The sequence below is a fragment of the Microcaecilia unicolor genome, chromosome 5 (genome assembly GCF_901765095.1).
Source record: "Microcaecilia unicolor chromosome 5, aMicUni1.1, whole genome shotgun sequence".
Taxonomy (NCBI): Eukaryota; Metazoa; Chordata; class Amphibia; order Gymnophiona; family Siphonopidae; genus Microcaecilia; species Microcaecilia unicolor.
This window is the reverse complement of record NC_044035.1, coordinates 186,897,669-186,913,260: the sequence shown is the minus strand read 5'-3', so window position 1 is coordinate 186,913,260 and position 15,592 is coordinate 186,897,669. Positions and strand designations below refer to the sequence as shown.

The 15,592-nt window shown below is 40.0% G+C and overlaps 1 protein-coding gene across 1 annotated transcript in view; it reads left to right on the top strand.

Annotated features, from left to right (window-relative positions):
- The window catches only part of EDC4 (enhancer of mRNA decapping 4), a 1,195,039-nt gene that overhangs the window by 932,222 nt on the left and 247,225 nt on the right, over positions 1–15,592 (top strand). Inside the window, 1 exon segment of the mRNA XM_030203662.1 lies at positions 8,493–8,673. Within this exon segment, the coding sequence (XP_030059522.1) occupies positions 8,493–8,673 (181 nt within the window).

The following is a 15,592-nucleotide window of genomic DNA, read 5'->3' as shown; positions in this document are numbered from 1 at the left end:
AAACATTGCCATATTTCAAAATGTAAATATGGGTTTTAACAGGTATGTAACAATATATTTGGTAACAAGATATCTGTTGCTGTAATTCTAGGGATAGAATCTAAGATAAGAAAGTATTTTAGTTAGGAATATATTGGATGAGTATACATTAGTTGATGAGAATACTTTAGTTGACAGTATATAGAGTGAGATATAGCCATTGCTTTTTCCCTTTTTTTTAACTAATGTTTATAAATGAGATGGTCACTCATGGAAGTTCCATTGTCATTATACTATATCTTCTTGTCATTTCTGAGATTTGTGTCTATATAATGTCATATTTCTGACACCAGAAAGGTAAAAGAGTCTGAGATAAGAATATATATTAGATAGAAGATATACAAGATGAGAGTGTGTGAGTTGAGATGAAATATATATCAGTATGTTTGATAAGACATTTACCATTGTTTTCAAAGAGAAAAAATCTGAAATAAGAGTTTACATTATGAAAGAAAATACAATATTTAGTTATATATAAACTGAGATAAAAGTATTTACCCCCCCCCCCTTCTTTTTTTATTTTGTTAAACTAATGTTAATAAATGAAATAGCCATGTATGGAAAATTCCTCTGTCATTATACTAGATTTTCTTGACATTACTGAGAATTGAGTTTGTATATTACCATATTTCTGACATCAGGAAAGAGGAAAAGCTAGAGATAGGAGTGACTATTATATAGGAGATACATTAGATGAGAGAGATATAAGAAGAGTAAATTAAGAGTATAAATTATGTTAGAACATACATTAGTTAAGAATGTGTAAGGTTGGATAAAAGTATTATTTACTTTTTGTTAAATTGATGCCTGAGAATGATGTATCCATTAGGGGAAAGTCCTTTGCCAGTACACTAGATTTTCTCATCATTTCTGAAATTTGAGTTTGTATATTACCATATTTCTAATATCTGAGGAGAAGGGGAGTCTGAAATATCAATACACATTAGATATGAAAAAACATTAGATAAGGATGTGTAAATTGAGATTAATTATATAACAACATATTTGACAGTAAAGTATCTGCCATCTTATTTCAGGAAAGTAAAATTTAAAATAACAGGCACGTTATAAGAAAAGATACATTTTTTAGATTTACATAAATGAATAAAGACATTATTTCTCCCTTTTTTTTAAAACTGATGTTAATAAATGAATAAGTCATTTAGGGAAAATCTTTTACCATTATACTAAGTCTTCTTTTCACTTCTGAGATTTGAGATCATTTGGATAAAAGCGTGTGATTCTCTGTGGTCTCAAGTTCACTCCTTTTGTTGGAGAATTCAAAGAGTCTCATAGCTTTTGGAAGCTCTCTCCGGGGGTTAAATCACCTGTGAAGCAATGAGATAAAGTCCCACTGTGTGGATATGGTTACTCTCAGATGCAAGGAGACAAGTCTGGCAAAGCGAGCGCATCAAGCCTGACACATGTTTTGCCTCTGGCAATCTGCCAAAATGAAGGTGCGTAGTTGCATTGTGAAGATGGAGAGGTTTGCCATTAACTGAAGTTAAAAAGTGACAATCTCAGGCATGACGAATTCTTCTATTATGTGTGAAGGTACGCAGGTGATTCTTGAGACCAAATCGAGACATAATTTAATCTAGACCATAGGAGTAGTTGTATGTATTCTGATTTAGTCAGAGGTTTGGCTACATTTTTAATGACAATCGCTCTAATTGTTCTCTAATGAAGTAGTCGTTGGGAGTAGAAACTAATTAAATGATATGGAGAGCAAAATCCCATTAGAGCGAAAAGTCCTGTTCTTTATTATTAAATACCCTCATCTGATTAAAAGGAGGTTTATAAAAAAAAAAAGATTCGTATTTCAAATGCCCATTAAAAGGAAGAAAAATGTTTAAGTAGTGCTATGAAAGTGGAAAAATGATGATTTTGAAAAGTTGCTGGAGGCGTTTTTATAATGAGGAAGTTTTCAGTAAGAGACAACAGAGTTAATGCGTGGGTTTATATATGCAAGAGAAAAAAGAAAAAATATGCTATACCTTGAGGGTGAAATTTGTATGATAATTATGTCATTCCTTGAGAGTGATATTGATCAATGAAGGCTTGTAATTGCTCTGGAGAGTCGTATGTTTTAGTTGAATTGTGAATTGTAACCGTCATTCTGGCGGGATACTGGAGGCCGAAGCGTGCTCCCATCGACTTGAAGTGGGCACGCATGCTGAGAAAGGCCTTCCTTTTTCGTGCAGTTGTTTTTGCGAGATTAGGCACAATTAATATGTTTTTACCTTCTATATGGAGTGATGATTGTGCACGAGCAGTGGTGAGAATCTGGAGAGCATGTGGAAACCGAAGCAGTTTAGCTATAATTGGTCTGGGATGTTGTTGATTGAGCTTTAATGTGGAAGGGGAGCGATGTTTAAAACTGCTGGGATCCATTTTGATAAAAATTCAATTATATTAGTCCCTTCCAATCCTTCTTTGAGACCTAGGATTCTTATGTTGTTTCGTCGGGATCTGTTAGCCAGGTCTTCCAGGTCTGATTCAAGTTTCTTGAAGTGTGAAGTTACCGAGAGATCAAGCTGTGATAATTGCAGAGCTGTTTGTGCTGATCTTTCTTCTATTACTTCAACTCGATGCTGAAAGGCATTAAGAGTAGTTGAGATAGTTGTTATCTCTTCTTTTAGCTGGCATGTTGTCTCGTAGTGTTTAGATGAGAGGTCACGCAGGGCTCGCAGCTCTTCCATAGCTGGATCTGATAGTAGCGGTTGAGCACTTTTTCCCGACGCCATTTTCTCAGGTGTGGGGAGATCGTGCTTCAGTCGCTTTGGTCTGCTTTGCTGATTCAAAAAGGTTTCTGACTTTGATGAAGACATCCGATGTTTAAGGTATGTCTCCTCTATATCCAGAAACTGTTTTTATAAGAAAAAATTTGATGAAAAGCGCTTTTCCATACGATTTTTTTGGTCTGAGCGAGGGAGAGCACGTCTCAGACGTCCATCAGAGTCAAAGGCTCACCAGCGCCCTGATCCATTGAATGCGATGTGAAAGAAGTTTGCTCTTGTGGGAGACTCCAATTCACTGGATATACAAATGATTAAAGAGTAGTGACCATATGTTGTTGAGAAATTTTGATATGATGAGAAATTACCAGATATGTCATTTAATTGTGTACTGAAAGAGTATTTTGGAAAAGTGTTTATGGTTTTAAGTGTGTTGGTGAATGAGAGTATATATGTAGTGATTGATGTATAACAATGGGTTAAGGGAATGGACTTAATTTTAGTAAGGTTATATTAATTCATTAATAAAGATTATTTTTATAAATGTTAAACGGTTACTAGTGAGTAATTTGTAGTATAATGTGTAACCAATTATAGAGTATAGACCTTGATTGGGTTTGTGAGTCACATTAAATTCTTGTGGCGACAGGTTAAATGCTTGCAGGGATGGGTGGGGATGGGTTAAATTCTTGCATGGACGGGTGGGGATGGACAAGATTCCAGTGGGGACGGGTGGGGATGGATAAGATTCCAGCGGGGACAGGCGGGAACGGGTAAGATTTCTGTCCCTGTGCAACTCCCAAACGTCCACATTCACACCTCCCCAAAGAAAAATCTTCCCTGCCACCTACCCAGCGTAATCCCTCATCCCTCCCCCCCTAGTCCCCCCCCCCCCCATCGCTTAACTAACAGCAGCTCTCCCATGCACATTGCATGAGAACCCAAGATCACCCTATTGGCCAGGGAGGTTCCCTCACTCCCAGACGTCTTAACAAATAAGTACTGAGCCATATATAATAACGTATTTAGAAAATAGAGTAGAAATATAAAATCCAAAGGGCCCTCCTTGTCACCATCAATTACATAGCAGCCGCTCTGGTGAGAGTGTTAAATTTCCTGAGCAGTCTGCGCGGTATCAAAGGTTTTCCACTGACCATCTATATAAACTTTTGAGATCGCTGGATACAAAATGAAAAGCGATATTGCGATCATACAGCAGATTGCATATAGGCGGTAAAGCATTGTCTCTTCTCCAGCAGAGCAGAATAATCCTGGAAATCCTGAAATAATCCTGGAAAAGAAAAATTTGTCCCCCATCATAGCGAAATTCTCCCGATGTTTCCTCTAAAGTCTAATTCACTTCATAAGATAATTTACGATCCGTTTGCGATCAGTACTCGGGTTGATTCTGACCGATTTTCAACATGCCCAAGTGGTGTGCACATTCTAATCTGAGTGGGTTTCCTCCTTCTGACAAGAGGCATGCACTCAGCTAACCAGCATTCTAATAGTTGTGGAAACCGGGTCTCTGGAATCGTTTCTGGCAGTCCCACAAACTTCACATTATTGCTTCGTGATTAGTTTTCTAAATCATCTTGTTGCTTTGCCTGCAATTTGGGTCAGCAAAACTGCTACCTCCTTACTTTCCTACACATCCTCTATATCAGAGACATTCTTTTCAAGCTCTTCTCTTCAGCGATGGGTTTCTGTGAGTAGCATCTCAAATAGCTGTATGTGACTAGAAAATTTGTCAAAATGTGGCTCCAGAGCTTTTGCCACTGCTGTAGTAATTTGAATAAGTTGGTCCTCCGAGAAATCACAAGGCATGGGCCCCGCCATGTCCGCTATCTTGTCATCTCTGCTGCAGAGCTTTTTTATCTTTCTTTGCTACTCTAGATGACATGAGCACATCAGTCAGACTTTACAACAAAGTTGTCCATAAATGGAGCTGACTGTAATGCCCAAAATAAAGTGCTGGGATGGCTCAAATCCAAAGAAGAAGAATAAAAAGAGCAAGGAACCACCAGAGCACCACAGAACACAATCTGTTCTGCTCACAGCATCACGTAATCTCTCCTCATATTGAATACTTTTAACTGTGATGCACTCTTTGATGACAACCAAAATTATACTGTCTCAGACAGTAAATATTCAAACATTCACTCTTTGATACAAATGTAGCCAAAGGTACTAATATATGACTTACACTCTGGAGTATGATTAAAAGATCCCTGCCTCCACCTTTAAAATACTTTCAGAATGGTGAGGACTTGTCCGGATATGATAACATCACAGACATTAAACAAAAACCCTCCACAGATCATTAAAACTCAAAGGGTGTTGCTCCATATGGTAAAGGGAGTAGAGGAGTAGGCCTAGTGGTTAGTACAGTGGACTTTGATTCTGGGGAACTGGGATTGATTCCCACTGCAGCTCCTTGTGACTCTGGGCAAGTCACTTAACCCTCCTTTGCCCCAGATACAAATAAGTACCTGTATATAGTATGTAAACTGCTTTGAATGTAGTTGCAAAAACCACAGAAAGGCGGTATATCAAGTCCCAATTCCCTGCCCATAAAATAATGACTATCTTAGAATATAATTTAGCTTTTTTTCATCAGTGCTGTCCGACTTCAAAATGTACGATACACTGACTATAGCCAGAGTTTCGACACTCGGTTGTCGCAAGGCGTGTGTGATAGTTTTAAAGCACTGTGGTAATTCTCAGTGTCACCAGGTTCCGAGAACTAGAACGGTGCTTTAAAACTTATCATACACTTTGCACCTTGAGACAGCCAAATGGCGAAGCTCCGACTACAGTCGGTGTACTGTTAATTTTGAAGTCGGAGAGCACTGATGAATCAAAGCTAAGAGCAACACTCTTTGGCGTTTTAATGATTGATTACTCTATGGAGGTTTTTTATGCCTGTGATACCATATCTCTGAAAACATACTTCTTCAACAAGGCCTACAGTGAAAACCTATAACCTCATTAAGTCCACTGAATTATGATCGTACACCCTCTATAACTACCTTAACAACTCTCTTCCTTCTTCCCTCTCCCCTTCCTTAACCGCTACACATAACTAACTGTATCTGATATCCAGCTATGACAATGTTATCAAATCTATGTAAGCCACATTGAGCCTGCAAATAGGTGGGGGAATGTGGGATACAAATGAAATAAATAAATAAATATCTTGACAAGTCCTTCCACTGTTCTGAAAGCATTTTAAAGGGTACATTTAGGGAATCTGAGGCTTTTTCTTCACAGATAAAAATCTTTAATCATACTCTAGTGTGTAAGTCTTATATTAAGTACTTATGATTACATTTGTATCAAAGAGTGAATGTTTGACTCTTTTGATGACTTAAATTGCAGCAGATCCGCATTTATGCATCATCAACTACATCTTAGTCCAGTACAAAGGATTTTCCAGAACTCTTTTTTTTTTTTTTTTTTTCCAGAAAGCTTTGTAGGCATTTCCGAACACTTCTCATATATTGCTGGACATATCCACTCGGCGTTGGATATTGTAAGTTTTGTATTAAACTGTACCTGCTGTACACCACCTTGGGTGAATCTCTTCATAAAGGTGGTTAATAAATCCTAATAAATAAATAAAATAAATAAAGAAGGGTGATATATGCCAGACTGGTCCTGCAGCGTGTTTTTGCCTCTTGCCCTTTTCTCATCTAAACTTAGATGGGGGGAAAGGATGGAAAGGGCGTGGAGCTTTGAGCTAAGCCCTCCATTTTCCCATTAACATCTTAGCCAGGTTTTTCAGCTTAAGTAAATCTTACTTTACTACTACAAAGCCACCACTCACTATTACTGAAAAAGTAGCAGTCCTTTGCCCCCTAGACCTGTGCTTAGTGTTAATGGCCCAATTTGACAGTTTTTTCCACTTGATGCATTTGTATTGTAAGAATTTGTCTTTTTCAATATTTTTTTTTCACTGTGTCCAAGAATAAAGCTTAGGTCTTCAAGAGATGCTTGAAATGCTTTTATGGAGCATTATGCTGATTGCTACAAACATCTGTGTACAAGTCACGGTATCACTTCATGTGACTTTTGTGCCAAGATGTCATCAAAAACTGTTTGGGACAGGCTGGTCTTTGACTTCATTCTGCAAAGACTTTTTTAAGAGTAGGCTATTATTCCATTCGATGGGGGTGTTGTTTTAAGTGTATATTTAGGTCTTTTCTATTGTATTTTGGAATTTAAATTTTATTTAATTTTAAAAACTTTATACACTGCTATGACCTTATCTAACCCTAGTGGTATATGAAGTGTATAAATAAACATAAACAGAGGCTCCATGTATATAGCAGCCTATCTGTATGGCATATAACTGAAAGCTGACCTCAAATCTAAGGAGAGAGCCTAGGGAACCAATTAGGTCACACTAGTGCCCAGGCCTTGTTGAAACAGTCTTCTGATGATTGATTGAACAACAAGGACATAACAGTTTTGTCTCCACCCCCACCCTTCCCAACTCAAGTCAAGCTTAAAAGCAGTAGCTTTAATGCTTCACCATTTTGCATTGAGACAAACAAATTTAAAAGGCTCATTTTCCAAAGGTCCCAAGATTAAAAGGCTCATTTTCCAAAAGTCCCAAGATCCCCCCCAGCCTCTGATCAGATGCTGCCAGGAGCTTTTTCCGGGTCTTCAAGCAATTCCTCTACATGGCCTTCATGGATGTGCATGCATTTATATTCTATTCCAGTCTTGTTTCTAGCAAAGTTTTATATGGTGATAAAGATAATCTCAGAGCTGTTCAGTCAATGCTGCTGATAATTCCAATTTGCATGCTTTGAGCACAGCATAGTACAGTAATGCTAATGGCCAAGTTGAGCAATTCACATCTAATAATTGCTGTGGGCACCACACATACCGGTGTCAATCTGGGTTGATCCTTCACACTGCGGTCCTCGGCAAACATCCATTACAAATAAGCTATTACTCTGTTCTAGGAGATGTGGAATGTAAATCTGAGGATCCTCTTTAACCAATATAAGTGTGTAAACACACCGATTTATGATTTTGGACTGCACTTATATAAAACCTAAGAGATTTATTGGTGGTAGTTGGCACAGCAAATGAGTGAGAACCACAATTGTTGGCTCCCCCTTCCTCTCTAGATTTTATAATGAAGACCATTACAATCACATTTTCCTAAAATCCTGCAATGAGTGATGCACAATAATATTTATAATTATCTTTTTTTCTAACCTTGATTTACTATTATCTGATTAAGACATCAATTTAATTTATTGAGACTGCCCCTGTTTCTTCTTTTTTTCTCGTTAGTCGTTTTGAGTCCTTTCAGAGTTTGATACTGTGAATTTCTCTAATTTTTCCTCTACATTTTTCAGAGATTTCATGACTGGCGATGCCCTGGTTTTCACCTTATTTAGCTGGTCAAATTTACCATTTGTCCTTGCAATTAAGCTTTCCTACATGTTTCTTCAATTTTTTCTTCAGCTTTACCTTATGGTTAGAAGAGAGAATTTTTGATTAGAATAAGCATGCATTAGGAATAGGCTGAGCATGAAATCTTAATGCTATCTTTAGAGAAATAAATTGATTATCTAAAAGTGGCAATGTTGTTTTTCTTGCACATTTACCCCTATTTGATAGGGTGCTGGAAAGTGTTTGAAGTAGAGCATAATCTTCCACAAAGTTGTAATTATCAGTCTGTTTTGTACACAGGTGAACTCAGAGTTCCAGGAGGAGCTGATGGCCCTGCTGCGCAGCCAGCAGCGGGAACTCTCAGAATTGAGAGAGAACCAGCTAGAGTTGATACAGAGACTCACAAACCACATGGATTCTGTGCAGAGCTCCATCATGGGCCATGTAGAACGAGTTATCGATTCTCAACAGGAGCAAGAACGTATCCTTGCTATGTCTGCACACTAGTTTTTCATCCTGGTCAATGCATTTTGCACTTTGGAAGTGAAGAATATCTACTATAATAAAACGCACCTCCAACGTTCTGAAGCTGACTCCGTGGCTTCAGGGTTCGTAAGTTCAAAAAGATGTCACATCTCTCTCTGCCCAACCCTCACGTAAAAACGTAATGAAGTCGAGGGCGGAACACTGAGAGCGAAGGGATGTCACACGCAAAAGCTAACCAATCAGAGGTGGGAGGGCGGACGCACAGCGGCGAATCGATCTAGCATTCACTGGACCTGCACACTGAGCTGTGCACGGCAGCGGAGAGATTTGGACGGTATTGTTAGGGGCAGGGGACACAGGAGATTCGCTTAGTAGCTGGAGGGGGGGGCAAGAGAAAATGGAGAATCGCTGGGTGGCTGGAGGGGGGCCAGAGGACACAGGAAAATCACTGGGTGGCTGGAGGGGAGGCAGGGGAGAGAGGACAATCGCTAGCTGGCTGGAGGGGGGAGCAGGGGACAGAGGACAATCACTGGGTGGCTGGAGGGGGGCAGGGGAGAGACGAGAATCACTGGTTGGGTGGAGGGGGGGCTGGGGAGAGAGGGGAATCACTGGGTGGCTGGAGGGGGAGCAGGGGACAGAGGAGACTCGCTGGGTGGCGGGAGGGGGGCATGGGAGAGAAGAGCATCCCTGGGTGGATACGGGGGAGGGGGGGCCAAGGAAAAACAATAATTGCTGGGTGGCTGCAGGGGGAGCAGGGGAAAGAGGAGAATCGCTGGGTGGCTGGAGGGGGGGCAGGGGAGAGAGGGCAATCGCTGGGTGACTGGAAGGGAGGGCACGGGACAGGAGAGAATCGCTGGGTTGCTGCAGGGGAGAGAGGAGAATCGCTAGGTGGCTGCAGGGGGGCGGGGAGAGAGGGGAATCGCTGGGTGGCTGGAGGGGGAGCAGGGGACAGAGGAGAGTCGCTGGGTGGCGGGAGGGGGGGCAGGGGGCCAAGGAAAAAGGATAATCGCTGGGTGGCTGCAGGGAGAGAGGAGAATCGCTGGGTGGCTGGAGGGGGGCAGGGGACAGAGCAGGCACACTCGCACTCAGCAGTCTCACTCTGTCACACACACTCGCACATTTACTCTCTCTCACACACAGTCACTCTCACACACACTCTCTCAAACATACACACTCCGACAAAAACCTTGGTAGCGCCTGTTTCATTTGTGTCAGAAATGGGCCTGATTTACTAATGTTCAATAATTTCCAGCAGTCTGAATTGCTTGCTATCAGTGAAGTTTTTGTACTTACTTTTTGATTACACATGATTTCCCTTAAAGTATGGTTGCTTTCCTGATAGGCAGCAAAAACTTTGATCTGTATTGTAAACCATAGGTAAAAGAAAGGCCCAGAGTTGGAGTGGAGAAGTAGCCTTATAGGTAGTGTAATGGGCTGAGAACTTGGAGGACCAGGTTTGATTTGTACTGCTGCTGCTTGTGACCCTGGGCAAGTCATTTAACCATCCATTGCCCCAGGTACAAAACTTAGATTGTAAGCCCGCTAGGGACAGAGAAAGTACCTGTATATAATATGTACAAACTGTCTTGGTTGTACCACTGAAAAGCGGAATATGACACCTTTATAGTTTGTAGTAGAAAATGTGTTCAGGATGTGGCAAAATCCTGTAGCCGAACAAGGCAGATACCTATGGTGGGGAGCCTCAGATCTGGTATTGTTCAAGGACGGGGGGTAGCCATTACTTATTAGGATTTATTTATCATCTTTTTGAAGGAATTCACTAAGGGTGGTATACATCAAGAATAAGTCAAACATGGGCAATAGACAAGTTCAAAAATAATTTTAAAAATAATATGAAGTATTTAATTGTTTATGAATATTAAGAAGTGCTCAGTTCACACATCAGTCATTATTATAGTGACTTGCTGATTATAAGATACAAAAGGGAAGGGAGGAGGTAAAAAGGAGCCCAGAATAAATGTAATGCTGGGTGAATGGGTATGCCTGTTTGAAAAAAAATGCATTTTAAGTAAGGGTTTAAGCCTGATAAATGATAATTGAGAGCGAAGATCAAGGTAGAGAGACTTCCACATGGAGAGGGCCCAAAGCAAGTGGAGCGAGCTAGGTGTGCACAAATTTTTAAGAAGGAAAGATGTACTAAAAGATGTTGGTTAGCAGAACAAAGAGTGAGTGTTGGAGTGTATGGAATCAGAAAGCTGAAAAGAATAGGTGGAATGCCTGAGTGTAGAATGTGATGAACTAGATGATTATGTAATAAACAGGGAGCCAGTGCGGAGTGCAGAGACACTATCCTATTTTTTGCCACCATGAATTTGTTTGACCTCAGTAGTTTGGATCACATGATCTTTTGAAGTTGGTATTGAGGAAGATCATGGAGGAGAGAGTTGCAGTAATTGATAAGAGAATATAACAAGAGAGTGAACTAGCAAACTTGAACAGTTAGTGTCAAATTGAGAACGGACTGCAGATCTGTTTGTAAAAAGATTTTTGTAATATGGACAAGATGTAAGCAGAAAAGAAAAGATGGCTATCAAGAATCACCCCCAATATTTTAATTGAATCGTTAAGGGATCTGAGTATTGTGTATAGTGAGTAAAGAAGGCAATGTAGGAGGACCACAAGAATGAAATAAAATGGCCACAGTTTTAGAAACATTCAATTTCAAATAATTACTAGACAGCCAATCAGCAATTGAATTAAGCTTAAGTGAGATTTTGGAGATAAACTGAGCAGAATGCGAAGGAAGTGTAAAAGTAACAGTTGTCTGCATATATACAGTATATATATGCCCAGTGATTGAATGAGAAGAGCCAAAGGAGCAAGACAAATATTAAAAAGAATGGAGCCCTGCAGGAATGCCACAAATTAAAGTGTGAGTTTCAGGCCTGGAAAGTTCTGTCTTGCAAATAAGAGTGAAACCAGGACAGTGCAGACCTCAAGATATCTAGTCACTGAAGATGATATAAGTAGCATAGAATGGTGAACTAAGTCAATGTAGTGTTGAAATCCAGAGATCCGGAGTACTTCCAAAGTGGTTTGGATAGAGTTTATTAGGGCCGAAAGTGAATGTTCAGTAAAGTTGTATTCCCTAAAATCTGATTGGTAAGGATGTAGTGCATTAGTTTTGACCAAAAAGGTCTGCAGGTGTAAAACTACTGTCTTCTCAGTGAGCTTTGATAGCAGAAGGAGTTGAGAAATTGGGTGAAAATTAGAGGGATCAGAACTATCTGAGCGTATGCTTTTTTGGCGAGGAAATATAACAGCATTTTGCCAGGAAGAAGGAAAATTACCAGAACGGAGGCTATTCGGTTCTAGAGGGAGATCCTGTTCAAGTACTCTTGGCCATTTCCTTTGAGAGCCTTGAAAATCAGAGCTAGTGAAGGTTTTGCAAAAATGGTGTGATGTCGTCACATCGCTATAACCTTCTATTAGTCTTGCTGCAGCACTCTGAATCAATTGGAGCAATTGGAGCTGCTGCAGACCATTTGTAATCAGACCAATGTAAAGTGCATTACAGTAATCCAGCCTTTGATATTATCATGTCCCGCACAACGGTGACAAGACTTGTCTTCTCAGTGTAAGAAGACAGGCATTAGAAAAGGTACAGAGAAGGGTGACAAAAATAGTATAGGGGATGGGATGATTTTCCTATGAGGAAATACTAAAGTAGCAAGGGCTCTTCAGCTTGGAGAAGTGACAGCTGAAGGGGAGATATGATAGTCTATAAAATACTGAGTGGAGAAGAACGGTTAGACTTGAATCGCTTGTTTGTTCTTTCCAAAATTATTAGGTCTAGGGAGCACACAATGAAGCTACTAAGTGGTAAATTTAAAACAAACTGGAGAAAATATTTCTTCGCTGTATGAGTAATTAAACTCTGGAATTCGTTTACAGAGAATGTGGTAAAAGCAGTTAGCTTAGCAGGGTTTAAAATGTTTGAATAATTTCCTATAAGAAAAGTCCATAAGTGATTATTAAGATGGACTTGGGAAAATCCACTGCTTATTTCTAGGCTAAGCAGCATAAAATTTGTTTTACTATTCTGGGATCTTGCCAGGTACTTGTGAAACTGGATTGGCCACTGTTGGAAACAGGATACTGGGCTTGATGGAACTTCGGTCTGTCCCAGTATGGAAACGCTTATGTTTTTAGGCAGCATAGTTGTCACAAATGATAGAAGCAGCTCTTGAAAGTTGTTTGGTTTTGAAAGGATTAGTTTAAGTGTTCGGTCTAGCCGTATTCCAAGGTGTCTGCCTTGTGATTCAAGGGGGAGTTTGTATTTCCCAAAAGACATTATAATGTCAAGTATGTGCCCACTTGATTAGGGACCCATATAAACTTGGCTTTACTTAAGTTCAAGCAAAGTGTGCTTTATTTTTATAATTTGCAGAAGTAGTTTATGAAATTCTGAACACCAAAGAATATACAAACCAACAAGAAGTGCAGTTAGCATGAAAGAGAACAATCTGAATTGACACAGAAAAAATTGCATAATCAGCAAACAGCGGAAACATATTCTTTTTTAAAAAAAAAACATTTGCATAAATTCCCTCCCCACACCCACTTCTGTGAATGGTCCGTAAAACCAAGTTACAAAAACAAAGCTACCATATAATATAGTCCCCCTCAAACAGAAGAAACATCCAAGAAAGGGGCACAATTGTCCTCCCACCTATTAAAAACTCACTTCTAGAGTGCAATCAAACGTTCCCTGTCACAAATGTACCACAACTTGGTGATCTACTGCACCAAACTGATGGAAAGTACAGTTTCATTACTTCGTGCCACGCCAAATAAGGTTCCAGTGCCACGCCGTGTGAAAAGCATGATGAGCCAATAAAGATTGCTGACGAGTAAGTCCCACAGACTTTTTTCCAAACAAAAAATTGCTGGGTTCCATTGCACAGGATGGCCAATCCGGTGTTGCAGTTGAGTCTGCATTTCCCTCCAATACGTCTGAGCCTTGGGACAAGACCACCAAATATGGCCCATAGTAACCAATAAAGCACAACCCCTCCAATAATTAGGGGAGCTGCCTGGGAAAATATGGTGCTGTCTAGCAGCTGTGAGGTACCAGCGGAAAAAGACCTTGATAGCACTTCCTTTTATCGAGACAGCCAAAGAGGACTTTTTTTTTTTTTGTAAAATGTTTTTATTAACAGCGTGGAACAAACATGATACACACTCATGAAAAACCAAAACAAAACATTTGACTGAACCTTTTAAGGGAACAATCAATATTCCATCCTACCAAAGACCCCCATGCGAGAAATCTTAGGTATCTTAGTGAAAACCACAACAGGAGTGGCAGCAGAAGTCCACACTGTATAACATCCTATATAATAATTTGCACCTCCAACGTTCCATCGCTGTCTGGCTGCCTGGGTTCGTAACATCAAATGACGTCAACGTCAGCCAGCCTCCAGCGTTCTGGTCCCGCCTTCATGTCAAAACATAATGGCGTCAGAGGGCGGAACAGTGAGAGGGAAAGGAACGCTGGAGGCAAGCTGAACTGACGATAGGGGATGTTACGAATACAGACAGGCAGACAGCGATGGAAAAGATGCAAAAGCGTACTAGATGAATTAGCACCCTTAAGAACAAGAATCTCACGCAAACACAGCTCGATACCATAATTCAACGATGACCTGAAAAAACTAAAAACACAAACCAAGAAACTCGAACGAGCATGGAATAAAACAAAAGATGAAATCACACTCAACACATGGAAACAAGCACAAAGAAAGTACAAATATGCAATAAGACAGACCAAAAGATCATACTACAATGACACAAAGAAATTATATCAACTCATGAACAAACTCTTAGATACCAACCTGGTTATTGCACCAAACTCAGACATCCCATTTGCAGACAATCTTGCTAAGTACTTCAACGAAAAAATCATAGACCTATGCAACACACTAACTAAAGACAACACTGACATTGAAAAATTTTCTTAACGAGTTGGTCCCAACCAATGAAGAATATCTTGCCGACCACATATGGCTTAACTTCACCCTCCTTAGCGACGACACAATAGCATGGGCGCTCAGTAGGTTCTCCAACACTTACTGTAAACTAGATACTTGCCCCAACTACCTACTGAAATCCGCCCCTAACCGTTTCATAACAGATCTCACATCCCACCTAAACTACATGCTTCAGCAAGGTTTCTTCCCAAAAGAAAGAGGCAATATTCTACTCATCACGATACCAAAAGACACCAAGAAAAAAGTAAATGAAATCACCAACTACTGACCAGTAGCATCCATCCTGGTGTCAGTCAAACTGATGGAAAGCATGGTAGCAGAACAACTTACAGAATAAATAAACAAATTCTCAATACTGCATGAGTCTCAATCAGGTTTCCACCCCCTACACAGCACAGAAACAGTACTACTCACCCTAATAACTAAATTCAAGCAGAGGAAACAACATTCTCCTCCTCCAATTCGACATGTCTAGTGCATTCGACATGGTAAACCATAATATCTTATTAAGCCTACTCGAGGAATTCGGAATTGGAGGCAACATACTCAACTAGATCAAGGGTTTCCTAACCACAAGAACATACCAAGTAAAATAAAAAGCAAACATATCATCACCATGGAAGGCAGATTGTGGATTACCACAAGGCTCACCGCTATCGCTGATCCTTTTCAACCTAATGATGACTCCACTAGCCAAGACCTTGTCCAACCAAGGCCTTAACCCTTTCATCTATGCAGGCGATGTCACCATATACATCCCTCATAGAACTAACTTGACAGAAATCAATATCGAATTTAAGCTCGGCCTGAACACCATGGAATCGTGGGCAAATGCATTCAAACTAAAACTCAACAAAGAAAAAAACACAGTCTCATCCTGTCATCCCAACACAACACGCA